The 23,598-nt window shown below is 45.0% G+C and overlaps 1 protein-coding gene across 4 annotated transcripts in view; it reads left to right on the top strand.

The window, feature by feature from the left end:
- LOC146355310 (C-type lectin domain family 2 member D-like) overlaps positions 1 to 23,598 on the top strand; it is a 47,204-nt gene that overhangs the window by 11,307 nt on the left and 12,299 nt on the right. For 2 of the 4 annotated variants that reach the window (XM_084830447.1, XM_084830448.1), the window contains exons 5-6: positions 5,701 to 5,798; positions 9,745 to 23,596. In XM_084830447.1, the coding sequence (XP_084686573.1) occupies positions 5,701 to 5,798; positions 9,745 to 9,859 (213 nt within the window). In that variant the 3' untranslated portion in view covers positions 9,860 to 23,596. Of the gene's footprint in view, positions 1 to 5,700; positions 5,799 to 9,744; positions 23,597 to 23,598 lie in introns of those variants that run through there. The other 2 variants (XR_014787149.1, XM_084830449.1) reach the window with 2 other exon arrangements.

The raw sequence follows: 23,598 nt of genomic DNA, 5'->3' as shown, positions 1-23,598 counted from the left end.
CAGAAGCTCCACCCACTGTTGCTACTCCCAACTCTACAGGAGCTGCCAAGGTTCAAAACAATAACTAAGCCACAGTACCCCCCCCCCCCACAGGATACATAATATTCCTCCCCCTTAGCTATCATAGTCTTCCAACCAATGATGATGTACCCTTTCATGGCACCGTCTCTGCATACGACTAGTAGATGTAGCTTGCTCAGATGACTTCCTTTCAATAATTGCCATGGGTAAGGAAGGAGTATTGATCCCATCACTTAGTGGTTCTGGTTCTTCAGCTGGCAGTGAGAGAAACACATCAGTTCCAGATAGATCTTCAGTAGCTACCTCAGCTGATGACAACCCACTCTGGCCAGAACACCTTCTCAACTGGTCAACATGGCGATGCCACACTGACCCATCTGCACACTGGACCTTGTATGACACAGGTCCAGTTACCTCAGTGATAGAGGAAGGAACCCATCTCGGTCCAGCACCATAGTTCCTATCAAACATCTGATCTTGTGGGGCAAATTAACGGAGAGTAGGAGCTGAGAAGGCAGCACCTAGAGTTTGCTCCCGTTTGCTTTGTAAGTCTTTAGCTAAATCTGGGTGGAGATGGTCAAGGCAAGTTTTTGGACGCCGCCCCATTAGTAACTGCAGGACTGACTCCTGTTGTTGCACAAGAAGTAATATGTTGAGCAATAAGAAACGTGGCAAGGCATGTTGGCCAGTCTCCTCCCACAATGCGCTTCAGGGCATCTTTTGTTGTCTGCACCATCCGTCCAGCTTGGCCATTTACTCGGGGTGATGAGGTGACATGTCTGCAATGGTGACAGCCCAAATAAGGTTCTTGTCCACAAATGATTTAAATTCAGCAGATGCAAAAGCCATCCCATTGTCTGAGACTATAGTATCAGGCAACCCATGGGTTGCAAATAAGTGGCTCAGTGCTGTGATTGTTGCAGCAGCTGTTTGTGATGGTACTAAGACTACTTCAAGCCACTTTGAGTGAGGATCTACCGCAACCAAGAAGTTTTTTCCTTGAAATGTTCCTGCAAAATTAATATGGATTCTTGATCAAGGCTGCTTGGTCACTTCCCATGGAAAGATAGGTGCCCTTGGTGGATTGTGCCTAGTGGCCTGACAAATGCGGGACTCATTTACAGTGTTTTCGAGATCTAAATCAATACCTGGCCACCAGACATAGCTCCTGGCCAACATGTTCATGCAAACGCTCCCTGGATGAGCTATATGCAGCATGGTCAAGATGGTTTGACGACTCGTATCTGGAATAACAACATGGTTTCCCCATAGCAGACATCCCGTATGGGCAAACATCTCATGCTGACAGCGTTTGAATGGCTTAAATTCCTCTGGCAGTTCCTCATCTGGCCATCCCCTCCATACGCAGTTTAAAACATGAGCCAGTACAGGAACTGAAGCAGTCAGTCTAGCAATTTGCTCAGCCTGAACAGGTGGGTCAGGAAGGGCTTCAAGCATCAAGACTTCCAGTGGAGGAAGTACAACATAATCTGGAATTTGAAGTGCTACCCAACTCAACCTGTCAGCATTAGCTATTGCCTTTCCTGGTTTGTAGACAAGTGTATAATCATAAGCATGGAGCAGAATGCTCCAATGCTGCATGCGGGTGGTAGTACTCAGGGAGTAGGCTTACCAGGAGAGAAGATTCCTAGAAGAGGCTTGCCGTCTGTGCATATTTCAAAAGCATGGCCACAGAGATAGTTGTGGAACTTTTTGACTCCTGCAATAACAGCCAAAGCTTCTCTGTCAATTCGTGCAAAGTTCCATTCAGTGGATGACATAGTCCTTGAATAATAAGCATTTGATACCTCTGTACCATCTGGAAATTTGTTGCTTAGAACAGCACCAACCCCGTACGAAGAAGCATCAGTAGTAAGGATTAATGGGGTTTTTTCATCATAATGTACAAGCACAGAATTTGAACTCAACAGGTGTTTGACATTCTGGAAAGCATTCTCATGCTGGCTGGTCCATTTCCATGGAATTCCTTTTCCCAGCAAGCAATGCAGTGGCTCAGCAGTGGTAGCCTTTTGCAGAAGAAACACATGGTAGAAACTGAGACGTCCCAAAAAGGTTTGAAGTTCCTGCTTTGTTTTTGGAGCAGGTGCATCGTGAATTGGACGTATTTTTTCATCAGTGGGGTGAATGCCAGAAGCATCAGTACAATTGCCCAAAAATGTTACGCCGGAGATTCCAATTTCACATTTCTCCTTTTTTACATAAATGCCGGATGTGTCAAAATGGAGGACTTCTTGAAGTCATTCAAGTTTTCCTCTGTTGATATCATGAGCAGGACATTGTCAAAATATGGTACAACACCTGGAATTCCGGAAAGTAGGGTTTCCATGAATTGTTGGAACAGTCCAGAGGCCACAGAAATTCTGAATTGCAGATACTTTACTCGGAATGCCCCTCAATGAGTGATTATTGTTTGGGCATCTGCTGTAGAATCATTGACGACCAACTGTTGATATGTTTGGGCCAGATCCAGTTTTGCAAAGACCTTCCCTCCACCAAGAACAGCAAGGAGTTGATTGACAGCAGACACTGGGTATGGATGCTGCTTAAGTGCCTTATTCACAGTGCACTTGTAATCCCCACACAATCTCACCTAGGCTTTAATACTGGCACAATGGGCATAGCCCACTGGATCTGTGTAACTGGTTAAGAACATAAGAATATAAGAAGAGCACTGCCAGATCAGACCAAGGGTCCATCTAGTCCAGCATTCTGTTCACACAGTGGCCAATGAGCTGTTGACTGGGAACCCACAAGCAGGGCATGAGCACAACAGCACCCTCCCACCCATGTTCCCTATCAATTGTTGTACATAGGCTCACTGCCTCTGGTTCTGGAGGTAGCACATAGCCATCAGGACTAGTAGCCCTTGATAGCCTTCTACTCCATGAATTTGTCCAACCCCCTTTTGGTTCCGACACACCTTCCTTGATGAGATGCTCAAGCTCTTCTTCAACCTTTTCCCGCAAAACAAAAGCACATTCCTGGCTTTCATGCAGATTCGTGCAATAGATGAATCCAGATGGAGTAACACTGGCTTCCTTTTGTATTCTCCCATTTCTTCAGAAAATACCCTTGGAAATTTATTAACAATTGCTGCAAGCCGACCTGTAGTAATGGTGTGAATTCCTTATTTATTTTATTTATTTATTTATTGCATTTATACCCCGCTTTTCTCCCTCTTGCAAGGAACTCAAGGCGGCTTACATTATCCTCCTCCTCACCGTTGTATCCTCACAACAACAACCCTGTGAGGTAGGTTGGGCTGAGAGTCTGTGACTGGCCCAAAGTCACCCAGTGAGCTTCCATGGCTGAGCGGGGACTAGAACCCAGATCTCCCGGCTCCCAGTCCGTCACTCTCACCACTACACTACACTGGCTCTCTGGCAATTCCTTGAACGCGAATCTCTGTTGATGAGAACCAGTTTCTCCCCAAGAGGATTTTCTTCTGTCCCTCCACAATTATAAGTGGAAGCTTCCCTTGGAAGGAGCTGTACTGTGCTGTGCAGCATCCAACAGTATCAACCTTCTTTGCACTGTAATTACACAGATTCATGATGGACTTGACAACTTTGGAGCAAGGGTCCCAGAAAATATGTGCTTAAAGATGTCTCTGTTGAGACCCCGAATCCACTTCCATTTTGCACGTTCGGCCATTGATTAACACTGTTGCATACAACACAGACTCATGGGGTTCCTTGCCACAGACCTTCTGGATGTGATGTAGCTGTTGAGTTTCATCTCCTTGTGGATAATCAACCCCATGAGATGCTGCATTGCCCCTGCAGTAGGCCTCTTAATTTAGATAGTGATAAGCCAGATCCAGGTTTGCTTACAAGGAGACTTTATTGAGTACTTACAGCACACAGGCATACCCAGTGGTTGGATCAGACAGCTTCTCTGAACCCAGAGCCATGGGGTAAAATGGGCTTTATACCATACATGTTAGCAGTGAGGCAGCATGGCAGCAGCAAGCATTAGTTAGCATTCATCAGCAACTTTCCCAGCATAGGCTAACAGCGCTTGGTCAGAAGGGAAACAGAACTTTCCCAGCACAGACACCTGCAGTTTTAAGGCAAACAAGCTTCGCTTCCCAGGCACATTCTGATAAGACACTGCAGCTCGTTAGTATGGAATGTGCTGAGGCCGCGCTATCGACCCTTGACTTATCCTGGTAAATCAAGAGGCCTGTTAGGGAAAACAGCAGCTGACTGAATCAAAGACAGAGAGCATTATGGATCATCTAAGCCCGTCTTAAACTACTAATAGCTTGGTTCAGGCCTGAGGCCTTACAGATGCTACATGGACTGACTCTTTGTTATAGTTCCTTGGCCTTGTGCTGACAGATTTAGAACGACAGACTCGCTCAAGGTGACCCTGCTTCTTGCAAAACCTGCACTCTGCATCCTTGAATCTGCACAGAGAGCGCTGATACGGTCCTCCACAGCCTGAGCAGGAATAGGTAAGCCAGGGCCTATCTGCAGATTTTATGGAGGATGCATTTCTTGTGTTCTGTTGACGCTGCCCAGAATCCTCAGCCTGCTTGCTCCGGATGGGATTTACATCATCTACATCTCTCTTGAGTTCTGTGACATGTAGTGATGCAGTCTCACTGGCTAATGCCTTTTCTTGAGCCATTGCAAATGTCAAGTTGGGCTCGGACAGGAGGCATTATTGTTGTGCTTCATCATAAACCCCACAGACAAGGTGATCCCTCAAGATATCCTCTAGAAAATCTCCAAAGTTGCAGTCTTGAGAAAGATGATGCAGTTCTGCAATATAAATGGCAGTGCCCTCTCCAGGTTGCTGCATTCGTTTGTGAAATTTAAATCTCTGCACAATAACCGAAGGATTTGGTGAGAAATGTATCTTCAGTAATCCTAAAAGTTCATCAGATGTCTTAGTTTTGGGTGAGGCAGGAGCAGTGAGGGATCTTATTATGGCAAATGTCTGTGGCCCACAAACAGTTAAGAGCACAGCTCGCTTTTGTTCAGCATTGGCTGTCTTATTTGCTTCAAGATAGAATGAAAGCTGTTCTGCATAAGAATCCCAGGAAGCAGGTTGACTAACATCAAAGTCTTCCATACACCCAAAAGCAGATATTTTCATTTTAATTCTCTCTTTTTAAAACACAGGAGTTGCTCAAGTTCTTAAGTGGGTCTAGCTGACTGCTTATCAGTTAGCTGTGTAAATGGATTCACAGTCCTTGCTGCCTGTATTCCTCTCAGGATTCCACCTTCGTCACCACAAAATGTTGTATAGGTAGAGGGAATTTCTGTAAGAATCAGCAGGCCTCAAACACAACTGTTCTTATTTATCACACACAGAAGTGAAGAACTTAGCAGAAGCTCCACCCACTGTTGCTACTCCCAACTCTACAGGAGCTGCCAAGGTTCAAAACAATAACTAAGCCACAGTCTGTGCCCCCCCCCGGATACTTAACAACATTTATATCACTTAAAAGTGAATATCCTGCATTAATAGCCCCAGGTATGCTGTGGTGGTGACAGTTGGTAGAGAATCTAAGAAGGTGAGATTTCTTTTCAATCATTTGCTTGGTTATTTTAAATAAAAACATATGCATACATTCAATTGCTAAATTGTTGGCCTATGAATCCAGTAGCTCAGGGTTCTAACATCAGTCTCTTCTGGTCTTTAAAGGATTTTGTGATGCGTCTTAGAGGGCACGACGACTGTTGGTTCGGCCTCAGGAGAGACTTGGGTCAGCCCTGGAAATGGCTAAATGGAGATGATTCAACGTGAGTCCTCTAACTTCTTTAGTTTTCAGGGGTGAGACCTCAATATGAAATGTCTTCCGTGTGTAATACTACACCTTATGGCAGAGAGGGCCAACTGGCATCCTGTGGGCTGAATCAGGCCACACTGGAGCACCCTGGTGGTACTGCCAATTTTAATCAAGATTTTACTTTAAAAAGTATGCATCATTCTACATCAAAGGAAAAGAAGTAATGAGTGTTCATGTGTATTTTGTATATAATGAATAGTATTCCTGACTCAAGAAGATCCTGGAAATACAAAAGAATCCTGTTGATCTGTCCCTGGGGTGGAATTTTCAGGAACTGCACTTGGCCACATAGCATCTGAGCACACGTGCTGTATACTTGTGAAACCCTTACTATTTCAAGGTTGATGCCAAATTAATTATAAATCCTAATAATCCATGAGAGGGTTGGAGAATTCTGGACCCTGGTTCATAGAATCATAGAATAGTAGGGTTGGAAGGGGCCTACAAGGCCATCAAGTCCAACCCCCTGTTAGTGTCTGGAGCACAGACTATGCCTGGGAAATGCAGAATTCAGCCATCTCTGGCTTATGGGATGGGTCCTGTTTAAAATGAGGTTCTGACTTTGCCCCAGTGGGCAAGAGAGTAACCAGACCTGACTTCAGGCTATTTAAAAATATATATTTTTTAACTTAAGCAGGAAAACAGTGAATACTCTTTTCAACTTGTTAAGCAGATGAAAATATACTACACAAAAAGTCAAGATATGGTTTATAGAAACAAATGCAAAAGAACATCACATACAGAAGTAAAATATGAAACATGCAGTGATTACAAAGAATATACATTTGTACTCATGAACCACACAAGTTATATGCAAAGATTACACTGTGCAAAATACACTACCATTTAACTCCTGATAAGGCCTATTAGAAAACAATGTTAGGGGAACTGTATGACATATAAAAGTTATAGTTGGCCTAACTAGCAGCAGTTTGAATTGTTACTTAGGTCCACTTAAACTTCCACCACTCTAAACTAGTTAAATGCAATGCTGGAAGCTTTCAAGTGTATAGCAGTATGGTCCAAACTTTGAGAGAGAGGGAAGGAAGAAAAAGGGGAGGGGGGATTAAAAGGAAGGTATAGCTACCTATCCCAAGCAGAGCAGGCTTTTGTGGGTCCAGAGCAAGGTTGAAAGAGACCTCTCCTAGAATCCAAGGTGTAGAACTCAGCGAAGTCCAGTTAGGACAAACTAATCCAGGTAGGAAGTGGAGAAAATGTTGTAAAATAGAAAAGGGCAGTGAAATCTGAGCTTCACTGAGTAAAATAAAATAGTTTGAGAAAACTGAATCAAGCTGCTCAAAAGCTAGGCATCTAGCCCCCCAAAAGCTAGTTCAGAAACGATAGCCAGGTGCAGCCTTAAAAACTGAAGAAGAGACATGGTCAAAGTAAGAATTTCTTTGTTCTCTCAAAAAGAAGGCAGACATGCCAACTATGACCCCAAAGGCCTCAAAATTAGCAAAAATGTGTTTGCAAATGCAAGAGCTATGCAAAACAGAACAAACAACAGAAAGAAATTAACCAAAGTCCCTCTCCTATGGATCAGTTGCTTTTTAATTCACTGACTGCCCTAAACTTTCTTGCCTTCTGATTGGCCTTTTCCTTTTTCAGTTGTCAACTAGACATTTGGTTCTGAATTGGTGAAAGACATATTGGGTGGGCAGAAACCTGCAAAAACAGTGGGGCAAGCGGTCATAGTTTTAGGCAGCTGATGTTACCTATCAGGGTATATGGGAACGTTCCAGACTCATGGAGCTGCTAGCTGTGAGGAGTAACATTGTATCTTCTTCTCTTACTATTGTTCCACAACTTGACCACAGCTTTGTCAGCATGACGGTCTGCATCGCACGCTGCAGGCAGCAAAACCTTCTGCCCTCAAGGAAAGAGAGGCCTGGTTATGAACCAAAGTGTCACTCCCATTCCATTCCATAGCTTCCTTATAAGCTCTTTGTACCCAGCACTTGAACCTAAAAGGGGACCTGAGTGACACTGTTAAAGCTTTTATGGATGTAATTTTGAGTAAAATACATTGTATGTGATCCCTCATCTTAGATGGGTAGTATCTGAAGAACTGAGTACAAAGTCCAGTTTCATTGCATCTCTGAAGGTGGACTCAAACATTGTTTGTCATGGATGGTTGCGGTTAGCTTACATGTGGATTTATGTATGATGGTCTCCATAAAGGAGGGAGCTTTTCTCCCCCACTAGTTGTGTGAGTGCTCTGGTCCATCTTGGACATACATCAGTTGTGGGCATCATCGCTTCCTGGAAAATATATGAAAAATGAGTTGAGCCAGGAGATAGTGAAACTATGAGCACGGCAGTGATTGAGATAACACCAGAACAATCACAGGATGAACCACTCTGTTGTGAATCACTCAGAGAGCTTTGGAGGGGATGGCAGAGGATGAGATGGCTAGATAGCATCATCAATGCAATGAATATGAACTTGAGCACACTCCGGGAGAGAGCGGAGGACAGGAAGGCCTGGCATGCTATGGTCCATGGGGTCACGAAGAGTCGGACACGACTTAATGACTGAACATCAACAAAATAGAAATGTGATAAATGGAATGCAATGTGCATTGTGGAATACAATGTGCGGAATACAAGTGTGGAATACAGTGTGCATTGTGTTGTCGTGACTAGTTTGCCCCTAAGTTGATTGTGGCTGTGGAAACCATATATCTGAGGAATGCTAGAATCTGTTCTCGGTGCATTGTCCCCTTTGGACAATAGCTTTGACTCTGCAAGCACCTTTGCATGTATGGGCTTGTATATATGCCTAGTGGGGATTTGTTCTTTCCTAGACAGGAGGGTCCCTCATGACACTCCAGATGCTGGCTTTGAAACCTTTTAAGCAGGTGTACAGGGATCTCCAGACCTACTTTGGATGTTTTGCCAAACCTGCGTACTCCCTTGAAAGCAGACACAGAACACCCTTAACACTATTATTTATTCACCTTAAAGATGCAGGTGACCACATGTGTATATTCTACCATATCCTGGAAAGCACCCCTTGATTTTATACAGGAAATAACATCCTGCTTATAAAGAGGTCCCCTTTGTCTTGCTGATAGCTCACTTTGAAATCAAATATATCCTGAAGAAGTTATTTTGATCTCCTTCTGGAGTGCAAGTATCCAGTCATTGAATTTACAGAGCTGGAAGGATCATCTGCTATGTCTCCTCTAATGGAGGAAGAGGACCGTAGTTTCCAGGGGCTGTAGCTTCCAGAGGAAGGGCCTGGCTCAGTGATAGAGGACATGCTTTGTAGGCAGAGGGCCCCAGGTTCCCTGGCACCTCCAGTTAAAAGGGTCAGGTAGGAGGTGATGGGAAAGACCTCTCAGAAATACTGAAGAGCTGCTGCCTGTCAAAATTGACATTACTAAGCTCCATAAACGAAGGACTTGACAGTATTAGATGGCTTTACATGCCTACTTGGCTGAGGTTGCTGCTTCAGCTCCTGCAGCTGCCTTCCTTCCCAGGAAATAGCCATCCTAACAAGGATGGGTTGCCCACTTTTATGTAATGGTCTCTTGAATGATAGGCGTTTTCCAATGGCAGTTAATCATCGTGGCAATTTGAAAGCCGCTCAGGAGGGCTGGTCAAGACTGTCCCAGCATAACATTTTCTGCTAGTGCAATGGCTTTCTGATATAATCATGGGGGAAAGTTGGAACTGGGTATCTGTGTGACCTTTTAGGAAACATCAGCAAGCAGATTATGATCTGTGCACCCTCCCCAAATTATGCATGGTTAACCAATTGTAAATTATGCTTTTCTTTTTGTATGTGTTTTCCACCTTGCAAATCTGAGCTTCATTCTCCCAGGATGTCAGGGCGTTCGTTTGTTGCTCTTGAGAAACATTTGACTCTTGCTTAACTCCTGTTTGTGTCCCAGGTTGGAGGTCCTTGGAGATGGAGGAAACTGTGCATATTTAAATGATGAAGCCAAAGCCAGCTCCTCGAGGTGCAGCATAAAACTCCATTGGATCTGCAGCAGAATTGAAAACTGAAGTTCAATCCACTTCAGTTCCAGTTCACATGAGAAAATTTAAATATAAGGCACATTATTTTTATTTAAATATAAAGCACATTATTTTCAACATGGTGGAGCAAGTGAGCAAAAAGCACTATGAAGCATTCATGAAACCATAAAATAAAGTCTAAGCACTTAACAAATTCACATGCATTTTATTTGTAGTTTGTATATTTAAAATTAATCAGATGTCTAAAGGTGAAGAAGCAACCAAATCACTTTTAAAGAAGAAGGAAAGGATTTTGCGAATAATCTCAGAATTGTCACTATAATTAGTTAACATCAAGAGTATATATTTTTCAACTGATTTAGTAAAACTAGGGAGACAGAATTATCAGCCTTAAACAGATGGATCTTAAGTTGATTATTAGGCCTATTGTATTCTGATCATGCTTGACTTGTACTGTTGTTTTGTACTCTGTAAATAGGGCAGCAAGACTTTTAATGGGGACTGGCCAATGTGATCATAGAATCTTGGAATAGTGGGGTTGGAAGGGGCCTACAAGGCCATCGACTCCAACCCCCTGCTCAGTGCAGGAATCCAAGTCAGAGCATCCCTGACAGATGGCTGTCTAGCCTCGTCTTGAATTCTTCTGGTGTGGGAGAGCCCACCACCTCCCTAGGGAATTGGTTCCATTGTCGTATTGCTCCAACAGTCAGGAGGTTTTTTCCTGATGTTCAGCTGGAATCTGGCTTCCTGTCACTTGAGCCCATTATTCCTCATCCTGCATTCTGGGATGATCGAGAAGAGATCCTGCCCTTCCTCTCTGGGACAACCTTCCAAGTACTTGAAGAGTGCTATCATATCTCCCCTCAGTCTTCTCTTCTCAAGGCTAAACATGCCCAGTTCTTACAGTCTCTCTTCATAGGGCTTTGTTTCCAGTCCCCTGATCATCTTTGTTACCCTCCTCTCAACCCTCTCCAGCTGGTCTGCATCCTTCTTCAAGTGTGGTGCCCAGAACTGGACAAAGTACTCCAGATGAGGCCTAACCAGTGCTGAGTAGAGGGGAACTAGTACTTCCCGGGATTGGGAAGCTATGCTTCTATTAATGCAGCCCAAAATAGCATTTGCCTTTTTTGCAGCCACATCATGTTGTTGGCTCATATTCAGCTTGTGATTGACAACAATTCCAAGATCCTTCTCGCTTGCAGTGTTGTTGAGCCAAGTATTGCCCATCTTGTAAGTGTGCATTTGGTTTCTTTTTCCTAGGTGCAGAATGTGGCATTTATCCCTATTAAATTTCATTCTGTTGCTTTCTGCCCAGCACTCCAGTCTATCAAGATTACTTTGAATTTTGTTTCTGTCTTCCAAAGTATTAGCTATCCTGCCCAATTTTGTGTCATCTGCAGATTTGATCAGCATTTCCTGCACCTCCTCATCCAAGTCTTTCATAAAAACATTGAAGAGCACTGGGCCCAGGACTGAGCTCTGCGGTACCCAGCTCGTTACCTCTCCCCAGTTTGAGACGATCCCATTGATAAGCATTCTTTAAGTCTGATTCTGTAGCCAACTGTGGATCCACCTGGTCATTGTTTCATCTAGCCCACTTTGAGCTAGTTTGCTCATCAGGATATCATGGGGCACTTTGTCGAAAGCTTTGCTGAAGTCCAGGTATACTATGTCCACAGCATTCCCACAGACCACAAGGGAGGTTACCTGATCAAAAAATGAGATCAGATTTGTCTGGCAGGATTTGTTCTTGACAAATCCATGTTGGCTTGGAGTAATCACTGCATTGTTTTCAAGGTGCTTACAGATGGATTGCTCTATCATCTGCTCCAGAATTTTCCCAGGACTGATTTCAGACTGACTGGTCTGTAGTTCCCAGGTTCCTCCTTTTTACCCTTTTTGAAGATAGGGACAATATTAGCCCTCCTCCAGTCACCTGGCACTTCCCCCGTCCTCCATGATTTCTCAAAGATAATAGACAATGGTTCTGATAGTTCTTCTGCCAGTTCCTTTATGACTCTAGGATGCAGTTCATCTGGCCCTGGAGATTTGAACTCATTCAAAGTAATTAGGTGTTCCTTAACCATACGCCTATCTATCTCAAGCTGCAATCCTGCCCCTTCAGCCTGTACTTCACCTTTGCCAGGGGGGTCATGGACCCTCTTTTGGGAGAAGACTGAGCCAAAGTAGGAATTGAGTACTGCTGCCTTTTCTTTGTCATCTGTTAGCATTTTGTCATCCTTATTTAATAGTTGAACCACCATTTCGTTCCTCCGTCTTTTACTATGCATGTATCTGAAGAAAGCCTTTTTGTTGCTTTTAGCATCCCTCGCTAATCTCAGCTCATTCTCAGCTGGGTTCAGAGAAGCTGTCTGGTCCAACCATTGGGTACGCCTGTGTGCTGTAAGTACTCAATAACGTCTCCTGTAAGCAAACCTGGATCTCACTTATCACTATCTTGGCACCTCTAAATTAAGAGGCCTACTGCAGGGGTAATACAAGGGGACATAGGATTTCTCTCTTAGTCTTTTAGTTTTGTTGTTTTAAATCTGTTGTTGTATTTTAAATTTCTGCATTGATTTTATTTTGGTTTGTACTTTTATACTGAAATTTAAAACATTTATATTTTATATTCTATTTTATGGTGTCTTTTATGGTTTTAATTGTTGTGAACCACCCAGAGAGCTTTGGCTATTGGTGTCATGCGTCTCTCGGACTCCTCCAAGAAGAATGGCAGGCTCTAGACTCAGAGGAATGGACCAGCACAGAAGGAGCCCAAGCCCCCTCACATCCTGTGGATGTTCTGTGCCTAGCTGCAGCCTCCCCAGAGGATTCAGAGGTTGAAGTTCCACCAACCCCAGCAGAGTGAAGGTGGCTGCATGTAAGAGAACAATGTAGACAGAGACACTCTCAGAAGCAAGAGGACTGACTGCATGCAGCCGCTTCAGGACACTGTAGCTAAAAGCAGGAAGCAGGCAGGGACAAAGCTGCTGGAGAACAATGTTGTTTTCACACGCTGGATCTTGTCAGCCTCGCCTTGACCCCGAACCTGAACCTGCTCATGTTCCCTTGTGTTTTGGACTTTGGACTGGAAAATGGACCTCTCTTTGCCACATTGCCTTGGATTTGACAGAACTGGTAAAGTTTCCCGCTTCAGCCTCCTTTCTCCTCTCTCAGCATTGGACAGGTTTATGATCAGCCAGTGAGTTATCGCTGCCAGCTGTGGTCAGCTGGCAAGAACTGACAATTGGGTGGTATAGAAATGTGACAAGTAAATAAACAGCTTGCTGTAATTTCTATTCAATCTTGTTAACAAAATATCTTCTAAGATTGCTTCCTTCATATTGCTCATCCCTTCCATGTTGTAACTTGTACGTTTACCTGCCACAAAGCAGAAACAGGGCCCAGTCCCTATTCTTACCATGTGTCCTTGTGACATGTGGCACTCTTGGAGGATACTGATTATCTAGACCCATTTCAGTCTAGGTTTTGTCCTGGTTACGGGATTGAATCAGCCTTGGTCGCCCTAATGGATGACTTTTATTGAGGGACAGGGGGAGTGCAACCCTGTTAATTCTGCTCGATCTCTCGTTGGCGTTTGATACCATTGACCATGGGATCCTCCTGAATTGACCCCTGGGATGGGTATTGGAGGCACTGTGCTACAGTGGTTCCGGTCCTACCTACGCGGCCCATTTCAGAGCATAACATTGAGCGACTATTCCTTGGCAATTGAGCTATGGGGTGCCACAGGGTACCATCTTGTCCCCAGTGTTATTTAACATCTATATGAAGCCACTGGGAGCGGTCATTAGGGGATTTGGAGCCAAGTGCCATCAGTATGCTGATGACTTGCAGCTCTGTCTCCTTGTGACATCTGAATCAGGAGAAGCTGTGCAAGTCCTGAATCAGTACCTAGATTCAGTAATGGGCGGGATGTGTCAAGGGCTCCTTGGAGGGCTCTCTCAGTCTAATCCAGTAGCCAAGTCCAGACACAGACAAAGGGATTCTTTTCAAAGCTTTATTCTTCTTTTATAACTTAACAACTCTACAGGTAGCAACTAGATCTGAGCAGCAGCATCCCTATGCCCTACGTTGGAACAGTTGGTCCCTGTTTGAAAGGCAATTACTGGCAGACCCCTGAATATAAGGACTAGGGAGAATCCCTCCCCTTTTCCCTTGGATCCTCTGGGCGCAACCGTTCTTTGAGCGCGAACCGGGCACTACGCCTCCTTTCCGCGCCCTCCCTTTGGCGCCGCTCTCTGCGTCTGCGCCGCACATCCACCCAGTCTGCTATCTGTGCTGGGTCACTCCCTGGACTGCTTTCTAATCTAGGAATGTGGGTGGGAGGAATCTCTGTCAGCTGCAGGCCCAGGGAAGAAGGGGCGCGCTCCTCTCCCAGGAGCGACTGCTCTTCCTCTGAATCAGAACTACTCTGGGATTCTATGGACTCAGTGTCCACCCTGACACTCAGATACGCAGACAATACCACCCTAATGGCAGAAAGCAAAGAGGATCTAAAGAGCCTCTTGTTGAGGGTGAAAGTGGAGAGTGCAAAAGCTGGTTTGAAACTCAGCATTAAAAACACTAAGACCATGGCATCTGTTCCCATCACTTCCTGGCATATAGAAGGGGAAGAAATGGAAGCAGTGACAAATTTTATTTTCTTGGGCTCCAAGATCACCGCAGACGGTGACGGTAGCCATGAAATTTTTAAAAGACGCTTGCTCCTTGGGAGGAAAGCTTTGGCAAACTTAGACAGCATAATAAGAAGCAGAGACATCACCTTGCCGACAAAGGTCCGTCTAATCAAAGCTATGGTTTTCCCAGTAGTAACGTATGGCTGTGAGAGCTGGACTGTAAGGAAGGCTGAGCGCCGAAGAATTGATGCTTTCGAACTGTGGTGCTGGAGAAGACTCTTACAAGTCCCCTGGACTGCAAGGAGGTCAAATCAGTCCATCCTAAAGGAAATCAACCCTGAGTGCTCATTGGAAGGACAGATACTGAAGCTGAAGCTCAAATATTTTGGCCAAATATTTGCGAAGAGAAAACTCACTGGAAAAGACCCTGATGCTGGGAAAGATTGAAGGCAAAAGGAGAAGGGGACGGCAGAGGATGAGATGGCTAGATAGCATCACCGATGCAATGAATATGAACTTGAGCGGTTGTTCCATGTTCTTAGTGTTGTTCTTAGTGTTGCTTCTTGAGCCTCGTACAGGTTTCTCAGGAGACAGGTAAGGTGGTCTGGTACCTCCATCTCTTTAAGAATTTGCCAGAGTTTGTTGTGATCCACACAATCAAAGGCTTTAGTGTAGTCAATGAAGCAGAAATAGACGTTTTTCTGGAATTCTCTTGCTTTCTCCATGATCCAGCGAAAGTTGGCGATTTGACCTCTAGTTCCTCTGCCTCTTTGAAACCCAGCTTGTACTTCCAGTAGTTCTCGGTTCGCATACTGCTGGAAGCCTAGCTTGTAGGATTTTGAGCATCACCTTGCTAGCATGTGAAATGAGCACAATTGTACAGTAGTTTGAACACTCTTTGGCATTGCCCTTCTTTGGAATTGGAATGTAAAGTGACCTTTTCCAGTCTTGCGGCCACTGTTGAGTGTTCCAAATTTGTTGGCATATTGAATGCAGCACTTTAACAGCATCATCTTTTAAGATTTTAAATAGCTCAGCTGGAATACTGTCATCTCCGCTAGCTTTGTTGTTAGTAATGCTTCCTAAGGCCCACTTGACTTCACTCTCGAGGATGTCCGGCTCAGGTTCAGTGACCGCACTATCATGGCTATCAGGGACATTCAGATCTTTCCTGTATAGTTCTTCTGTGTATTCTTTCCACCTCTTCTTAATCTCATCTGCTTCTGTTAGGTCCCTGCCTTCTTTGTCCTTTATCATGCCAGTCTTTGCACAAAACGTTCCCTTGAGATCTCCGATTTTCTTGAAGAAATCTCTAGTCTTTCCCATTCTGTTGTTTTCCTCAATTTCTTTGCATTGTTCATTTAAGAAGGCCTTCTTGTCTCTCCTTGCTATTCTCTGGAACTCTGCATTCAGTTGGATATATCTTCCCCTTTCTCCCTTGCTTTTCGCTTCCCTTCTTTCTTCAACTACTTGTAAAGCCTCATCAGACAGCCACTTTGCTTTCTTGCATTTCTTTTTCTTTGGGATGGACTGAGTTGCTGCCTCCTGAACAATGTTACGGACCTCCGTCCATAGTTCCTCAGGCACTCTTATCAGGTCTAATCCCTTAAATCTATTCCTCACCTCCACTGTATATTCATAAGGAATATGATTTAGGTCATACCTGAATGGTTTAGTGGTTTTCCCTACGTTCTTCAATTTCAGCCGAAATTTTGCAACAAGAAGCTCATGATCTGAGCTACAGTCAGCTCCAGGTCTTGTTTTGACTGACTGTATAGAGCTTCTCCATCTTTGGCTGCAAAGGACATAATCAATCTGATTTCGATATTGACCATCTGGTGATGTCCATGTGTAGAGTTGCCTCTTGTACTGTTGGAAAAGAGTGTTTGCTATGATCAGCGTGTCCTCTTGGCAAAACTCTATTAGCCTTTGTCCTTCTTTATTTTGTACACCAAGGCCATGCTTGCCTGTTAACCCGATGATTTCTTGACTTCCTACTTTAGCATTCCAATCCCCTATGATGAGGAGGACATATTTTTTTGGTGTTAGTTCTAGAAGGTGTTGTAGATCTTCATAGAACCGATCAACCTCAGCTTCTTCGGCATCAGTGGTTGGGGCATAGACTTGAATTACTGTGATGTTGAATGGTTTGCCTTGGATTCGTACTGAGATCATTCTATCGTTTTTGAGATTGTACCCCAGTACTGCTTTTCCCACCCTTTTGTTGACTATGAGTGCTACTCCATTTCTTCTAAGGGATTCTTGCCCACAGGAGTAGATATGATGGTCACCTGAATTAAATTTGCCCATGCTTGTCCATTTTAGTTCGCTGATTCCCAAGATGTTGATGTTCATGTTCAGTCTTGCCATCTCATGTTTGACCACCTCCAGCTTACCTTGATTCACTGATCTTACATTCCAGGTTCCTAAACAATATTGTTCTTTACAGCATCGGATTTTCTTTTCACCACCAGACACATCCACAGCTGAGTGTCCTTTCGGCTTTGGCCCAGCCGCTTCACTCTTTCTGGCACTACTTGGAAATACCCTCTGCTCTTCCCCAGTAGTATATTGGACACCTTCCGACCTGAGGGGCTCATCTTCCAGCATCATATCTTTTAGCCTTGTGATATGTTCCATGGGGTTTTCTTGGCAAGAATACTGGAGTGGGTTGCCATTTCCTTCTCCAGTGGACCACATTTTGTCAGAACTCTCCACCATGACCTGTCCGTCTTGGGTGGCCCTGCACGGCATAGCTTATGGCTTCACTGAGTTACGCAAGCTCCTTCGCCACAACAAGGCAGTGATCCATGAAGGGGCACAATGAGTTAAATAACCCCTAATGTAGACTGTGGGTTAGCAGAGTAAGTTATTTCGGCCAAATAAGCCATTGTGAGTTAAAAAAAAGTCCCAACAGATGACACAATAACCCATGTGATGTCTGAACCCAGTCTTTACCTCATGCCTCTGGCAACATAACATTTATTTAATTGCTACATTTATATCCCACCTACCTTCAAGAAGCTCATGGTGAAATATAATGGTCTCCCCTAATTTTGTTCTTGCAACAACCCTGTGAGGTCTCACTTGGAAGTTGCTGTTCCGAAGTGTTTGGCGTAATATGGAATATAGCCCGGAATGGCTACTGACACATGGTTTCCGTGGAGGTTTTGGAGCTTATTACATGTGTCCCATCTAGTCCAGCGCGACTGGTGAGTGTGATTGATTTGGCTCACCCAGAAGGTGCCGTTCTGAGCCATTTTTCTTCAGTATGGGCTATGGCCCGAAACAGGTATTGCAACGTGGCTTCTGTGGACATTTTATGGCTTATTGCATCCCTGTCCTGGAGTTATGTGTGACTGCTGCATTTGGTTGATTTTGCTCATTCGGAAGTGGCCGTTCCAGGCCATTCCATTCCGTTCCGGATGTGTTCTGGGCATTATGGGGATAATAATATAATATTGCAAGGGTTTTAGTCCTAAAATATTGTCCTCAAGTGTTTCTAACACATGCCACTATTTTTGGCATCCTTTTTAATATAAAGGGACTGTTTTGGCTTTTACACCATCCCATTTTCTGCCTCTTTTTTGGCTTAATTTTTGGCTGGCTTAGCTCAGCCAGTGACCCAGCCACCAGTGCCCTTAAGGGCAACAACCCCATTGGACAAAAGACCCCTCCTTTGTGATATTTTAGGCACTGCTTCTCACAGCTGGGGGCAGGGGGAAGAGGGGGGTGTCATCTTCCCCGGTAACTCCCTCCAACAGGGATGGGCAACCTTTTAAGGGGCTTCTTCACACAGAGCTTTCACCTGCTGTTAAGATTGCTCACTCACAGAGGTTTGCGGGCCCTTTAGATGCAACCTCCAGGGTGTCTCCCGCACTAAATTACCTTTATTCCATTTTTAAATAGATCAGAGCTAATGAGCTATTAAACTACCCTGCTTGTGTTCTGCTTGAGTTCCGTTGGTGAAAAAGGGAAAGCTGCAATAAGAGGAGCGTGCGCCAAGGGAGTCCGCTGTGATCCTGCATTTAAAACGGAAGCAGAAAGCCCCATTTTAAATGCGGGATTTTAGGCTGGTGTAGAGCTGCTCAAGGTCTGGGAGGCGTGCTGGCCCCTGCTGAATCCTTCGGGGGCCGCACAAGTCAATGGGGCAATGACACGGACCTCATACTCTCTCTCATAGACGTACACATTTCGTACTCTCTCTCATAGATGTACACCGCACATGCAGACGCACGTTCCGTCACACATTCACTCCCTCTCTTTCACACACACTCGCACACTGTTAGCAGCAAGAATACAGTGATCTGGGTCAGGAGTGCTGAGGGGGAAGATTAAAGCCTCTCCACGCACAGAGAGCGATCATCTTCGTCAGAATAACTGCAGGGATGGGGTGCGTGAGGAAAGCAATGCATGTGTGGCATGTTTTCCAGCAGAAACAGGTTCCCATCAGCCTGCACAAGGCTGGCCTGTTCATTTTGAGAAGCCAGGCACCCACATCTGGCGGTGTGCTACAAGGAGCGGTAGACAGGGCCCACAGCCGCGCTCCTGTGCCGAATGCGGCCTTTCAGTGTGGAACAGCGCTTGGGGCTGCCCTGCTAACAGCTCCTGCTCCGCGCCACCCCGCCCCTGCCAGCCCTCATCAGCAGGTCCCCCCTCTCCTTCTTCCTGCCGGCCCGCTTAGTGCTGCCCCCCCATCGCTCCCCGCACCCCCCGTGTGCAGAGCAAGTGGGCTAGTCTAGTTGACCAAAGGGGTAACACAGCACATGCTTGCTGGAGACAGAGGGGAGCGCGTGCATGGGCTTGTGTGAAAGCAGCGCACGTAGGATTTGGGGGGAGGGCTGCTTTAGTGAGGGAGGAGGAGAATGAAAGCAGGCATTACGCATTTTAAAATAATAAGAAAGCAAGCGGCCGCTCCGGGTTTTTTTAGGAGCCCAGTGCAGGGAGGAGAAGGGAGCGGGAAGGTGTAGCAGTCGAAGTCTCGGCCTATTTTAATCACCACGCCCAGGCTTCCTCTCCTCCCCATCCCTCCTTAGAGAGATCTGCGATCAGCTTTCCTTCTCCACTGGGGCGGAGAACTGGGGAGAAAGCAAGCCTGAGTTACAGGGGAAGGGGATCGCCATGTGTGTGCCTCCTTGTCGGTTAAAAGTGCTGCTGACAAGCCCACCCCCGTCTTCCTAGAATAAAGTATTATTGCTTTACAGAAGAGGTGGTGGAACTCAATCTCCCGCCGCCGCCCGGGTCTTCCTCCTGGCTCCTGAGCAAACAGCATGAGCACGGCCAACGAAACGTGCCTCTTCATGAAAGACATAAAGCCTAGACTGAACAATTTCAATGGCATCTGTGTTGTGCTGGAGATGGGCAAGTGGAGCCCCTTAGAGCTGCCGCATTTGTTTCGTTCCCCTCTGCGAAGTTCCCTCCGGCCCGCCGTCTTGCCTTTACTCCCCCCTCCTTGGCTCAAGACCGACCTGTGTGCGTGTTTGGATTTCTAGCATGCAGTTACATTTCAGGGAAAGGACACGGGGCGGGGGCAATTTTCTGGTCTGCCTCAGGCGGCAGTATGTCTTTGGCTGGCGTGGCACCTGCAAATGGCTGTTTGGCAGGCTGGCAGGAGAACGCTTCTGCTGGGAAACGGGGTGCACGAGGACAGCGAAGCGCAGCTTCACAGCAGCATTGGCTGGTGGCTGCAGCAGCAGCACAGCAATTGTGGGGGCCAGGACACACACGGCGGGCTTGACAGGCAGCTTCTAAGGGCAAAGCAATTCTGGAAGTTTGCAGCAGAGTTTGGCTGTGCAGAGCACTGACTGGCTGGCACCTGTGTCATCATGCACCCATCCCACTATCAGCTATACAAGTCTTTCAAATTGTGCTTTTTAAAAAAGAGTGATAATGAAGATTTAAAAAAATAAATGTACATGTTGAGTTTAAGTGAACAGCCAAAGCATGAGGAGGGGGATAAAAATAATGACTGGACCGGCAGTCAGTTTTTTGGAATGTACGTACATTAGCCACTTACACTGTGAAGATAGGAAGAAGCACAGCTTATACACATACCCTATGAGAAAAAATAATTAAGTTTGTATCTAGATTAAGGTCCCCTCCTCCCACCCAGCCCCCTGAAAATGCTACACAGAGGACCTTGCTGAATGGGGTAAGCTGTGGGTATGTGGGGAACGGGAATCCCTGAAAATTGAGCAGAGTCACCTCCTGTGAGTGAAACCATTCCCTCAATATAAGGCAGATCCTGGATCCAACCCATATGCTTAGACCATAATATGACAGATTTGTCCTTGTCTTAAGGATGTATGATATGGGATTTCTCTATTTAGCTTGATCATGAATCAGTGGGTAATGTATTCCATGCTATATTCCTGAACAAAGTATCACCATGAAAATGGTAAGTTTACAAAATTCCTGGTATTAACACAGACTTTCTAAATCGAGGACTCTGAGATCAGGTGTGCCTTTTCATCTTTTACTTCAAAATCTTAAGCAATTTCTGTATTATTCACATTTGATATAAGAGCATAGAACACACAAAAAATACAAATTTGCTGTTAGAAATAAACATATTTCAAAAGCTTTCTAATTTTATTTCTAGGAGCATTGCCTTTCATTTTAAAGAGTAAAGTTTCTTACCCAATGACATTTCTGAGCTGGGAGTAAAAGGGAGCATACAGAAGTCAATGACAGAACAGGTGAGGTGATATGTTTTGTGAGGACAGATGTTGCATCTTGTTGAGAACCGATGTTGGATTCTGAAGTTCCCATATTTTGCCTCTCATATTAAAATGATTTCTTATGAACTTGCTTAGGCATGTTTCCAATAAGCGGAATTTCTCTAACGATCAGTTATTATTTTTTCAAAAGTTCCTAGCTATGATTTTGGGAGTAATAAACTTCCCTTAAATTCCTCAAACATGATACCACTTGTCTTCTCTTTTGCAAGTGTATTGTGTTGCTATTTTAAATTTGCAGTGTTACTTAGTTTTGTTTACTTCTTACAATTTTATGTTCACTTATTTGCGTCATAACATGTAAGCGGTTAGCAGTAAAGTGATGCTCTGCCCTCCCTATAATGGCAGCCAAGGAGAAAGTGCTGGGGAAACTTGAATTAGGTTGTGGGGGCTCAGTGGAACACCACAGAACTGACTGGAGAGTTCGTGTTAGCCACCCACTGAACAGGCAGAAAGACAGGTTGGTCTTCAAGGGCCATCTGTGTGTTCACACATATGTGCTCTGCAGCTGCATGGAGCCTCAATTGGGAACCTTCTATAGGTGAGGAATTTTTGGCAGGAACCCTCCCCTGCCATCCCAGTGCACATGTCCCTAGTGGGTTCCTGCCTGTTCCCTCAGTTCCCTGAGACCACTAAAAGCAGCCTTGGAATTGAGAGAACTCTCGGTATCAACATCGTTACCAAAGTGGGGATGGTGAGTGGGTTGTGTGAATGCACAGATGATCACCTGAAAAACTACAGTTACAGGTAAGCAACCTGTATTTCATCTTTGTGGTCTCTGTGCATCACACATATGGGTAAGTGGCAAGCTGACATATTGTAGAATGGCCAAGAAAACAGCACATCCAAAAGAGCAATCAGCTCTAGTCAGGATATCCAGCCTGTAGTGGCTGATAACAGTTGATGGCCTTGACCATGTAGCTGCCTGGCACAGTTCTAGAAGAGGAACCCCTTTGTTAAATGCCACCAGCATAGCCCTCACTCAGGTGGAATGAGCCCAAACAGGGTCTGAGCATGAGAGTCCTGACAATTCATAGGCCAGTTTGATGGTACACCCAGGAGAATAACCTCTCAGAAGACACTGGCAATCCCTGTCACTTGGTCTCATAGCAGAGGAACAGACAAAGCAACTTGTGAAAACTCTCAGTCCAGGATTTGTAGAAAGCCATTCATGTCAGACATCCAAGGTGTGATGAGTAATTTTTACAGAAGTTGAGGGTGAAGGAAAAAAATGCTGGCAAAACAATGTCCCGATTTAAATGAAAGTCATAGACACCTTTAGGCAGAAAAGTCAGATCAGGCCAGAGCACCACCTTGTCATGGTGAAACATCAGATAAGGTGAATCAATGTTCAGAGTGCAATGTTCATTGGACCTGTGCACCAGTGTAATTGCCACAAGGAAAGCCCACTGCAGTTAGTGGTTTCAATGGCTTGGCCATCAAAGCCTGCAGAATGATTGTGGGACTCCCCAGAGAAAATGCTTGATCAGAGGGTGTGAAAAGACCGAGACAACATCCACTGGATCTTTAAAAGCATCAATTGCCACCAAGTAAACTCTTAAGATAATGCTAAATCCTTCTCAAGAAGGGGGAAAAAACAAATGGTAGAATGTAAGTAATGGGCACTAAACTGTATCGAACCTGTGAATGGTCAAAAAGTTGTGGCAGGCAGCAAGTAAGGGACAAAGCCCTGAGGATCCCCACTCTCATGGCCACCACCAGTAGCCTCTTGTCTATGTAAGGGTACACCAACACCCCTGGACATGAAGATAGGCCACAACCATACATTTTTTGAAAACCTTCAGTGCCATGGTAAGAGTGAAGGGCAACACTTGGAACTGGTACACACCAGGTCCAATTGTGAACTGAAAGACACATCGGTGACTGTCATTGATAGAGATGTGGAAATATGTGTCTTTCATATCTATTGACATGAACCAATCCCCTTCCCAGAGTGGGGAAAGAATAGAGGCAAGTGTGACCATTTGGAAGCACTTGAGAGTGATGTACAAGTTTACCTCTCCGAGATCCAGAATCAGTCAATTGCCTCCATCCCATTTCAGAATGGTGAAATAGCGGGAATAGAACCTGTCATGAAGTCGGTGCTTCAAGACATGTTCTATCACTCCCTTCACCAGAAGAGTCTCCACTTCCATTCGAAACACCTCTGAAGGAGCATTGGTCCTGATGGCACTGTTTGGAGGGAGGGTCATTGAACTTAATTTTCTAACCCTTCTTTGTAATAGAGAGGACTAGAGCTGTGCAAAAGTGGCCTCTCAAAATTCTCCACCCTATTTGTGTGGCATGATAATTTGCCATTCTCAACCCCAGCGCAGCAGAGGAATAACTGTGACATCCTATCAGGTCCAACCCTCTGCTTCCTTTATTT

The sequence above is a fragment of the Heloderma suspectum genome, chromosome 2 (assembly GCF_057233095.1).
Source record: "Heloderma suspectum isolate Gila_16-S chromosome 2, 16-S_ref, whole genome shotgun sequence".
Classification (NCBI taxonomy): Eukaryota; Metazoa; Chordata; class Lepidosauria; order Squamata; family Helodermatidae; genus Heloderma; species Heloderma suspectum.
The sequence above is the reverse complement of the archived record's forward strand: the minus strand, read 5'-3'. Positions and strand labels throughout refer to the sequence as shown.